The 11952-nt window shown below is 37.9% G+C and overlaps 1 protein-coding gene across 1 annotated transcript; it reads left to right on the top strand.

The window, feature by feature from the left end:
- The first annotated feature begins 825 nt into the window (after positions 1-825).
- LOC306898944 (uncharacterized protein) lies at positions 826-8876 on the top strand. The gene is made up of 5 exons (XM_079464852.1): positions 826-883; positions 1895-2348; positions 2463-2487; positions 2819-2972; positions 8494-8876. The coding sequence occupies exons 2-5, from the start codon at positions 1941-1943 to the stop codon at positions 8528-8530; spliced, it is 624 nt and encodes a 207-aa protein (XP_079320978.1). The 5' UTR covers positions 826-883; positions 1895-1940; the 3' UTR covers positions 8531-8876.
- The last annotated feature ends 3076 nt before the right edge of the window (positions 8877-11952 follow it).

The following is an 11952-nucleotide window of genomic DNA, read 5'->3' as shown; positions in this document are numbered from 1 at the left end:
GTAAAAGAAAGTAAGATTAATAATGCTATTCTATCATAATGAAAGTGTCCATTAGAAGTGCTTACAGTCTTATGAATACTCATTTTGCGTGATATGTAGTTGGAAAGACATGTTTTAATGTGTAGCTTTTCCTAGCTTGGTTTGGTGTTGGATAGTAACTAAGGCTGGGCGATTATATCGAGTTTTAAGATATATCGATATCTTTTTTCAATGCGGTGCGGGATTAGACAATATCTCTAATATCGATATGGGGTGTGTTCGACTTGAAGCGACTCTGTGGTGTCTGACATGCACAGTGCCCATGCGCAGAGTGAGTAGAGCACACTCCCTCTCCGTGCGAAGTAAACAAACCCCACCCGCCCGCTCTACAAGTTTACATTTTACATGTTCAAGTGATAAGCAGCTGTATGTTTTCAAATAGCAGGGCTTCAGACTAAATGGTCACATTTTGCGACTAGTAATCGCGCATGCGCAACCTGGCAATTTTTTTGTAGATCGCAAGCCCACCAGTGTAGGCCTATGTGTGTGAGAAGAAGAGAGAGCTGGAGCTGTGCACCATGCACGGCTGGTTGACCCATCATTTAAAAGGAGCTGATTGCGGCCACTTTAGTCAATGCTTTTGTTTATAGCAGCAGCAAAGCGTCCCTCTGCGCAGCCTCGCTAAAGATACTCACCAAGTCTGCAGATACCTTATATTCTGTCCCTCTATGTTCAATAGTATGGTATTAATTCGCTGGTGCATTTCTTTATTTTCCCACTAGGGGTCAGTATCTCCGTTAGTGTTTGTTTTTTGGAGTGCTTCTTCTTCTATTATATATTGCGTGCCTGAGACGGCGCTCTGTGGTGATGTGTGGAGGCAGCAGGAAAAAGTTTGTTACACGCGGTGAGAAAATGTCCAAAGGAGTTGACATGCTACATTCCTCTCAGACCCCTTATGTCTTTGGGAAGCTTTGATATGCCATAATCTTTTTACTCTTCTGCCCTCGGTTGAGTGTGTGGCTACTCAGCCTATGCAGCGAGCTAAAAAATCAATAAAATGAGGTCTTCAGTAAAGGCATTAAGAAGAAAAACTGTGTCTTGTCATCCTGAGTCCCACCTCCTTTTACTGTATGTTTAGCTCGCTGCATAGGCTGAGTAGCCACACACTCAACCGAGGGCAGAAGACCTTATGACTCTGGTATTGAGTAATGTCATATCACTCTGAAATGAATATAAAACTGCACATCATTATTACTGTGAGTTAAGTCTATTTATTATCAAAGTATTTGTTAGTAATACAGCTATTACGGGACAAAAAACAAGCAGGCTGATTTAAGGTGTGCCCCTGAATTTTCTGCTTGCCCTCCTACAAATTTCAGTCAGGGGCTACAGTGCTCTTAGTAAAAAAAAGTTAGTCTGGAGCCCTGAATAGGGAAAAAAACTTATTACATTTATTTTCACAAACCACTTTAATAAAGGTGATTGTGAGATCTCAGGATTTGACTTGCAAGTAAACATTTATGCCACTTTGTAGAAAATATCATTATACATATTGGATATTGCCTTTCAAAAAATACTGAGATATGAATTATGTTCAATATCGCCCAGCCCTAATAGTAACCCTTTTAGTAACCCTTTTACCCTTCATAAAACAAATCGTTATAATTCCATTAGGCTAACATATGTTTTCTGAAGTTAAATTATGTGTTTTTGAGTAAAAACATACTGGTGCAGTTTAATATTACACAAAAATCATTTTAATAACATCTGGGACATTATATTTACAAATGATTAGACCAAATGTTAACTTAAAACCGAAAGTTAACGTGTTTTCCTTGCGGAAGGGCTGCATAAGTTGTGCTAATAAAGTACGTCAAATATTTTTTTATCATACTTGCTTTTCCTCCTGTTTCAGACGTAAAGTTATTGAGACGGACTCTGACTGTGAAGAATATCCTGAAATGGCCGTGCCACCACCCCCAAGAAAACTTCTATCAATGGGACTTGGGAACAAGCGAGTAGCTACACCATCTCTCACAAATGGACCACGACCTCATTCTTTACAGGAAACAGAAATCCCAGCCTGCAGCATCCCAGCACCAACAGGAGCTATAACTCCCCAAAGACCAGTTCAGCCCAGTGGGTTAGCAGCAAGGGATGGAATGTTTCTTCGTATTCTTACAATACTGGAAGAAATGAAAGATTGTCAAAAGGTGCAGGGTAGCATGATACGGTCCATTCTGCAGCAGAGAGAACCATACAGTGTTGTTCCTGTCTTGCCTGAGGGGATCACCTTTCCTTTAAAGAGCTTTTCGGAAGTAGAGGATGTGGAGTTGAAACTCTGCGAGTCTGACGTTCAGAAAAATGTGGTCAGTGTTCGTAAAAAATAGTACATAGTTGTAGAATTATTTACTGACTACACACACTCTAACCTATGCACATTAATATGCATGTTGTTTTCTTGTGTGTAAATATACATTAAGGTCTCAGTCCTTGGGGATATTGGAGGTAGGAGCCTCGATGAGTCTGTCCGAAGAACTATGGCGTTTGTAATGACAAATGACCTTGCCCGTCATTTCAACATCACTGGGCGGCATGGCAAACACTCATTTCGGAGCCTAAAAATTTTTAATATCTTGTATGGTATGAATACAAATCAGCTTCACTTACCTAGATCCTTAAATGGTAGTTTAGAATGTGGTTACAACCTTGACCTTGACCTTGAAGTTACATTATGCTCATGTAACTTGCTTGCTTCCAACATACTTAATAACAGTTATGTCCTGTTTGATTCAGTAGCATGCCATACTTTATAGTAATTTGTTTTTTGGCTTCACAGGTAGCCTGAAGCAAAACCCTTTACTTAAAGCTGTAAGCAAGAAAGAGGTGGAGACAGCCCTTGGTAAATGGTTCACAAATGCGAGAGATAGAGATGGCAACCGTGCCCTAAGAGCCCAGCGGAACCCTGAGAGGAGGGCAATACGGTCAGAGCAGTAAGTCATATAATCTATTGTATAACTGAGAACTGCACAATTAATTATATTTTATTTGCTATTTCTGTTATTTCCTCTCATGTAGAGGCATGTCGTCGCCTTGGAATTATAAGGTTCTTTATAAAGAATTAAGTAACTAGAAGGAATTATAAGGTTCTTTATAAAGAATTAAGTAGTTTTGAGTATTAAGCTTCAATGTTTTTGCATCCATATAGAAAAAATTATATGGGGGAAAAATCCCTTTTTATATTTTACATAAAAAAGACAGAGATATGTACAATATCAACATTTTCTGAAATTTGTAAATGTAGGTTTCTGGAACATGTCAAACGCAGATAGAACCTTGTGATTCTGAAAAAACACCTTTGGTTTAGAATTATAAGGTTCTATTTGGCAAAACATAAATTAAAGCAATACATTTTCAAGCAACACAAATAGTTTACTACTAATAATTGTTAAAACAAAATTAGATTTTTAATAATGTGTTGACATGTATAAAAAGTTAAATTTACTGCTTTTTATGACATTTCATATTTTAGGACACATACAGTATATGGATGGGCGATATGACTCTAAACAACAATTTTCTGGTATTTGTTGCGATACCGATTAGGGATGCTCCGATCCGATATTCGTATCGGGTATCGGCGTCGATACGTAATAAAATTCTAGATCGGGTATCGGTGCAATTTGTCACCGATACCCGATCTGACATAAAATTTGTGCTAGGCGATGTAAAAGTTCATGGAGACACCGGCGCTTAAACTCTCTCGTGGGCGGCTGCGCATTGCGCAACGTGCGACATCATACGCTAGCAACGTGTGACATCATACGCTAGCAACGTGCGACATCATACGCTAGCAATGTGCTCTGTACGTAGTGCACGTGAACAAGTGAACATATAGCAGCGAACAGCATGGAGCGAGCCAAAATATCTGTCATTTGGAGTTATTTTACAACAGCTACGCCAATAAGTTCCACCGCTTTCATTGTTATGGATGGGCAACCGCTGTCCGTCGTTGCGAATAATGGCTTCAGACTCCTTATAAACCACCTGGAGCCGCAGTACGACACGCCGAAGCGTAAATATTTAACTCTACCTTGAACTGTACCGAAAAGTCAAAAAGCAAACACATATCCGAAAAAATTAAAGATGTCAATGCGGTGAGTTTTACAACAGATATCTGGAGCTGCGACGTGTCCACCGTGTCGCTTTTAAGTTTAACCGCACACTGGTTGGATGAGAATTTTGATGCCACAAAATGCCACGTTAAATGCAACAAACATGTGCAGTTTTACTAAGCTAGGGAAGCAAGCGGTTTATTCATCTGTTTCTGTGTTGGATGTTACATTTTATTTTCACTAAACTTTAGTTTAGTTAAGTGGACTTTGCTTTAGTGACTAAAGCATTAAAAAGATCTGATTCATGTTACTTTGAATATCTAAAGCAGTAAAGCTATTACTTTTTTTGCTCAATTTCAGCAGCTTTTTTTTGCGAATTGATTTTTTAATTATTTTTGCACTTTCTTAAAAATTATTAAGAGATTTTGTTTCCATTTATTTATACCCGTTTATCAAGCTAGTGAAGCTGTTGTTATATTCAGCTGTTTAATTTGCACTTTAATTTTGAATGTCTTTTGTCCAAAGATAGTGAACACTTTTGTTTTATTTTTCATTTGTTTTGCACCGGTGCTGGTTTAATAAACTATTTACTAAATTTGTGAATCATTAGTTTGTTATTTTGTTTTACGGGGTCAGGAAATTTAGGTTAAGTCGAGCCTGATGTCTTGCACAGCAATGCACATAGTTTATTAAGTAATTGTGCACTTTAAAATTTTTACCTTAGTATCGGATCGGTACTCGGTATCGGCCGATACTGAATCTCAGGTATCGGAATCGGTATCGGAAGCAAAAAAGGTGGATCGGAGCATCCCTAATACCGATACAAATGACGATATAAATAACAACATCCAACGCTGTTTTTTGCTACAAGTGATAGTAGCTGCATGTAGTTTAAAGCCTCAGAAACAAAAACATTTATCAAAAAGTAAAACGTACCCCAAATCAAACAGGCTCCTCAAATATATCTACAGTATTTTTGTAAATATAAAATATAATTGTGACATTCAGCTTCAATATGTTGTAGTAAAGAAATAATTAAATTAACTAAAACTCCATATACACATCATGTCATACCTTAACTGTATACGCAGTCAACACGATGATGTCACAGGGATGTCACCATGAGCTTACAGAAAGCTCACGATGAAGTCAAAATGTTACCTCACAGCAAACTCACAGTGTGCTCAAACTGTGATCTTACTCTTGTACTGTGATCTTAGAGGTCAAGATGTGACTGGTTTGTCATTTAAAGTCACCATTATGTTGAATAGTGTTTAGCTGAGCTCTTGACTCTACAGAGTTTGACTTCTCTTCCTCTGGCTGCTTTAACTATTTGTTCACTTTAGAATGCACGTTTGTTATGTTGAGTAATGCCAAAGGAGTCTTTGATGATCGCATAATCATGAGAACAGTTTTGTGCTGCCAAATGTGTGATAGTAGAGAGTGAGATTCAACTGTTTTGCAACAAACATATTATAAAGATCTTCTAAATGAACACACATAAACATTGCAACAGTTTATAATTAAGACTCAAATACATCAAGACTCGGTGTGTGAACCTCAACAATGGTAAGAATAAACTTAAGAGCTTCATGCTGCAATGCATGCTGGGAGTCATTGATGAGTTTTGAACTATGGTGTTACCATGCATGCATTGCAGAGTGAAGTTTTCATTCTGCTGAATGTCACCATTGTTCAGTTTAATATGCTGATTCTTGATGTATTTGTGTGTAAACCATTTGTTGCAAAATATGTGTGCATAATGCATTTTAAAGACCTTTGAAATATCTGATCATCTCTAACCAGCAGAATCTCACTCTCTACTATCACATAAACTGACAGTTTTCTCATCAACATTTACCAATTATTATATTATCATCCAAGACTCCTTTTGGTATAACTCGATATAACAAATATGCTCTACCATAGTGAACACACAGTTAAAGCAGCCAGAGGAAGAGAAGTCAAACACTGATGCGTCAAGAGCTCAACTAAAGCAAACAGTCACTCATCAACATAATGGTGACTTCAAATGACAAACCAGTCACATCAAAACCTCTAATATCACATAGGGATGCTCCGATCCGATATTCGTATCGGGTATCGGCGTCGATACGTAATAAAATTCTAGATCGGGTATCGGTGCAATTTGTCACCGATACCCGATCTGACATAAAATTTGTGCTAGACGATGTAAAAGTTCATGGAGACACCGGCGCTTAAACTCTCTCGTGGGCGGCTGCGCATTGCGCAACGTGCGACATCATACGCTAGCAACGTGTGACATCATACGCTAGCAACGTGCGACATCATACGCTAGCAACGTGCTCTGTACGTAGTGCACGTGAACAAGTGAACATATAGCAGCGAACAGCATGGAGCGAGCCAAAATATCTGTCATTTGGAGTTATTTTACAACAGCTACGCCAATAAGTTCCACCGCTTTCATTGTTATGGATGGGCAACCGCTGTCCGTCGTTGCGAATAATGGCTTCAGACTCCTTATAAACCACCTGGAGCCGCAGTACGACACGCCGAAGCGTAAATATTTAACTCTACCTTGAACTGTACCGAAAAGTCAAAAAGCAAACACATATCCGAAAAAATTAAAGATGTCAATGCGGTGAGTTTTACAACAGATATCTGGAGCTGCGACGTGTCGCTTTTAAGTTTAACCGCACACTGGTTGGATGAGAATTTTGTGCCACAAAATGCCACGTTAAATGCAACAAACATGTGCAGTTTTACTAAGCTAGGGAAGCTAGCGTTTTATTCATCTGTTTCTGTGTTGGATGTTACATTTTATTTTCACTAAACTTTAGTTTAGTTAAGTGGACTTTGCTTTAGTGACTAAAGCATTAAAAAGATCTGATTCATGTTATTTTGAATATCTAAAGCAGTAAAGCTATTACTTTTTTGCTCAATTTCAGCAGCTTTTTTTTGCGAATTGATTTTTTTTATTATTTTTGCACTTTCTTAAAAATTATTAAGAGATTTTGTTTCCATTTATTTATACCCGTTTATCAAGCTAGTGAAGCTGTTGTTATATTCAGCTGCTTAATTTGCACTTTAATTTTGAATGTCTTTTGTCCAAAGATAGTGAACACTTTTGTTTTATTTTTCATTTGTTTTGCACCGGTGCTGGTTTAATAAACTATTTACTAAATTTGTGAATCATTAGTTTGTTATTTTTGTTTTACGGGGTCAGGAAATTTATGTTAAGTCGAGCCTGATGTCTTGCACAGCAATGCACATAGTTTATTAAGTAATTGTGCACTTTAAAATTTTTACCTTAGTATCGGATCGGTACTCGGTATCGGCCGATACTGAATCTCAGGTATCGGAATCGGTATCGGAAGCAAAAAAGGTGGATCGGAGCATCCCTAATATCACAGTACAAGAGTAAGATCACAGTTTGAGCACACTGTGAGTTTGCTGTGAGGTTACATTTTGACCTTATCTTGAGTATTCTGAAAGCTCATGGTGACATCACTGTGAGATCGCTGTGACATCATCGTGTTGACTGGGTATAGCCTATTATTGGGTGGAAGCGGTCGCATCACGCTGTAAATCATTCTCTCCTGAACTGTGTGAACCTCTTCTCACATAAAAATATACTGTATCCGTCTATTACTCGCACTACAGACCTAATACAAACACACAATTTTGTACTGGCTGTAAGCAGTCAGCAGTGCGCTGTGAAAGCACATGGGACGCTCCATTCATGCATGTATATAACAGGCAAGAAATCATATGAAACAATTTGTGCAATGCACACCCGCATAACATCTAAAGGAGGTTTAAATAAAGACTTAACCAAACTAAATGTTTTGGTGTTTTAATGTATTATGACTCAACAAATACTTAACAAACTAATTAAATAAAACTAAAGTGAAACTAAACATTAACTCTGATGCATCTACAGTGCCATCCTTCACGAGAGTTAAAGCTTCTCTTTAAGTGCAAACTCTTTCTCAGCTTCACGTCCGCCCTCCGCTATACACGTTTTTGAGAATTTCAACTGGTATATGGCAAACGATATAATATTGGCCATCCCTAGCATACAGTTGAGCTTAAAATTATATATACCCTAGGTAAATATGATCAAAGAAGTCTATAAAAATAAATCCACATCATAAAGCCTTTGGATATTTAAAAAAAAAAAATACAAAAATCTAACCTTTCATTACCCAGCCAGCAATGACATGAGGGGCCCACATTTGCCGCCCATGAAGCCCTCATCTGGGCCCCACATGTCATTGCTGGCTGGGTAGAGAATAAAACAATGAGTTTAAGTTGTAGTGTTGTCACTTGGGTAGACTGCATGCTTTTTAAGAAATGTTCTTGTGAATATTTTGTTAGTTTTTTAAATATACAAATTTGTTTACTGTTTTTTTAGGTTTGAAGCTGAGGAGTCTGCAGAGGCCCAGCAATAAGATATTTTCATATTTTTACTGTTCTTAATGTTTAAACGTGGTTGAGTCTGCAGTGGTCCAGAAATAAGACTATGTTCATGTTCAGAAGATACGTTCATCTTATTTTAAAAAAATCTTACATAATTTGCTAATTTTAATAGTTTTTATCCTGTTTTAAATCCGTTTTCCTAATTTAAAACATGATTTAGAAATGTAATTTTATTCAGTTTTTGTACTTATCCTAATCTTATTTTAATTACAAACATGAATTACAGATTTAATCAATATTATATAATTAATTTATATCCTGTTTTATGTCCTTTATTGTCCTTTTCTCATGTTTTCTCTTATTAAAAACTTGATTTAGACATTCTGAGTTGAAGTCATTGATATTTCATTGTGCTATTACATGATAAATATAACTACGTTAAACATTCTGTTTTTAAGGATAGGATCAATAGGAAAATTAATAAATGGGCCCGCCCAGTTCACACCCATGTGGGACCCATAAGGGTACTGTTTATACCCTAACTTGGCCCCACTTTTTGCAACCCTTACGGGACCCAAATGGGCCCATATAATGAGCACTCAAAAGGGGCCCACTTGGCACCCACTATGGGCCCATGATGGGCCCTATGGGCTAACACACATGGGGCCTATGTGGAGCCGATGGACAAATTTTTCTGGGCCCCATTTGGGTTGCCCATGCAGGACCCAAGTGGCAGCCCATCAAAAAGCCAAATGGGGCCCGCATAAAAATGTTGGCTGGGTTGAAATGTAAAGTTGTGTTCTACTGTGTCAAAGCATTTATAGAAGTCCAAAAACAAGATAAAGCTATCATCAGGACATAAAAATGAATAATCTAAGACAAGCCGAATATTGTTCGAGATGTGTCTATTTCTCATGAATCCTGACTGCACTTCATCAATAATAGGGTCTAAAACATTCTTTAATCGTTTTGCAATAATTGAGGCAAAAATTTGGTAGTCAGTGTTAAGTAATGAAAAATGTCGCCTATTATCTATAAACAGAAGATCCTTTTTAGGTTTGGGGATTAACGTAATTAAGCCTTGTGTCAGCGAAGGAGGTAGAGAACCATTACCAACACTTTCTAATATTACTTCAAGTAGAAAGGAAGCTAAATCTTGTGTAAAAGCCTGATAAAACTCTGCAGAGAGGCCATCAACTCCAGGAGATTTGTTAGTTTTACAATGACCAATTGCAAATGTAATTTCCTGCAAGGTTATAGGGTCATCGCAGAGTTTCCTATCATCTTGAGAAATTGGAGTGACGAAAAGAGAGTCTAAGAAAGCAGAAGTTGATTGATGGCAATATTTGGATTTGTATAGATTTCTATAGAAGTCCGCAAAGAAAACAGCTATACTCTTCGGATTATCAGTTATAGTATTATTAATATTAAATTGCTGGATTAAATTAGATTTCCCTTGATATCTTTCTAATCCGAAAAAATAGGCAGAGTTCTGCTCCCCTTCTTCAATCCATCTTTTTCTTGACCTTATAAAGGCACCTTTTGCTTTGTTGGAGTAAATCTCATTAATTTAAGTTGTTCCGAAATTAAAGTTAGTCGTTCCTCTTCTGCTAAATCTGCAGGGTCCTTCTGGTACAAGGAAATAATTTTAGAAACCACTCTTTCTTCCTCCAATTTACGATTTTTGGATAAGATACTACCATAATTCCTCAAATATTGTCCAGCTTTAAATTTCAGAAGTTCCCAATTGCTACCAAAAGCACCCTCTGACTTTGCCTTATTCCAAAATTTAAATATTAGATTTTTAATGACTGAATTTACCTCAACGTGTTTTAGAAGTGAACTGTTTAGCTTCCAGTAAGCATTCCTGCATCTTGTGGAGGGGGCAGAGTGCAAAGGGATAAAGATGGAGACTGCATTATGATCTGTTAATGGGGTTGTGATGATATTGACTGATATTTAACAGTATTCAAATGATCAGAAACTAACCAATAGTCCAATCGTGAACGTCTGGTGGCATTTTTATTACTCCAAGTAAAAGCACTTATGTTAGGATTGTTTAATCTCCATACATCAATCAAGTTAAATTTTTGCATAAATAATGTGAAGTTAATATTTACTGCAGTGGTAGCACGTGGAGGCCAACAGTCAATATTGTGATCCAGAATCATGTTAAAATCCCCCCATTACTATACCTGAATTTGGAAAATTATTAAGGGCATTTAGTATATGCTTCTCTAAAGTTTCAAGCATTATGTCGTTCTCATGGTTAGAACTATAGCCATATATGTTAATAACTATCAAAGTAAAATTTTCAATGGTTAAGACTTGAAAAATAAAATGACCTGATGTATCACTGACAGAAAGAAGAATACATTCATTCATTCATTCATTCATTTTCTACCACTTATCCGGGGCCGGGTCGCGGGGGCAGCAGTCTAAGCAGAGATGCCCAGACATCCCTCACCCTAGACACTTAAAAACGTAAAACTAAGAAGATACCTAGGTTCTCAGTCGACAACTTAACACATACCAGTTATTAGCAATAAATATACATAAAATGCTAGCCTATAGACATTGCACAAAATTGAACAGGATGTAACATTAGTTGTCTTGTAAACATATTCAGTTGTGTCATTAAAGTGCTCAACCACCCTTGAAAAAAAAGAGTTTTATTTTTTTGTGTGAACAAATCTAGTGTTTCTCATAACAGATAGAGAAACATATAGTGAAATGGAGAACATTAAGGCTATTATAACTTAACTCGGCTTAAGGCACATGTTGACATGTGTGACGTTTACCATTTTCAGTCTGGAAACAGTTCAGTCCCGTTGGCAAAGGCTCGACCTCCCACGAAGTAAGCAACCTTCCTTTGCTCTCGTGCTTTAGCCACCAGTGGCCACAGCTGCACCCTTCGCTCTCTGACAGCTGGGGTCAGGTCTTCGGCAAACCGTAACTTGTTGTTTTGCAGGAAGGTGGACTTCTTTGCAGCCTTCCAGACAGCGTCGCGGTAAATATGAGCACCAAACTGTAGAATTATCCCTCGTGGTTTGATGGCACCCTTCTTTAGTTGGCCAAGCCGGTGCACTGAGTCAATAACATCAGGGAGTTTGGCCTTGAGCTCCGGCAGGATAGACTGACAGATGTGAATAACCTTTTGGCGGACGTTCTGGTCTTTGTTTTCAGCCATGCCGTAGAGTCGCAGGTTCCACCGTCGCGAGTAGATTTCCAGCTCAGTAATTCGTTGTTCCAGTAGGCTCGTCTTTCTCTCCGCCACGTTGACTCGGTCATCAATGTGTGTCACTTTACCTTTCACTTCACGGATCTCGGCGCAGGCAAAATCAACAGTCGTCTTTAGCCCCTCAATCTTCAGTGTATTGTTGGAAATCATTTTCTCCACACTCTTTTCCAGAGAGTCGATTCTCGTGTTGAAGATGACTGAAATTTTCTTTAC

Source organism: Barbatula barbatula (genome assembly GCF_947034865.1).
Source record: "Barbatula barbatula genome assembly, chromosome: 9".
In the NCBI taxonomy this organism is placed as follows: Eukaryota; Metazoa; Chordata; class Actinopteri; order Cypriniformes; family Nemacheilidae; genus Barbatula; species Barbatula barbatula.
The sequence above is the reverse complement of the archived record's forward strand: the minus strand, read 5'-3'. Positions and strand labels throughout refer to the sequence as shown.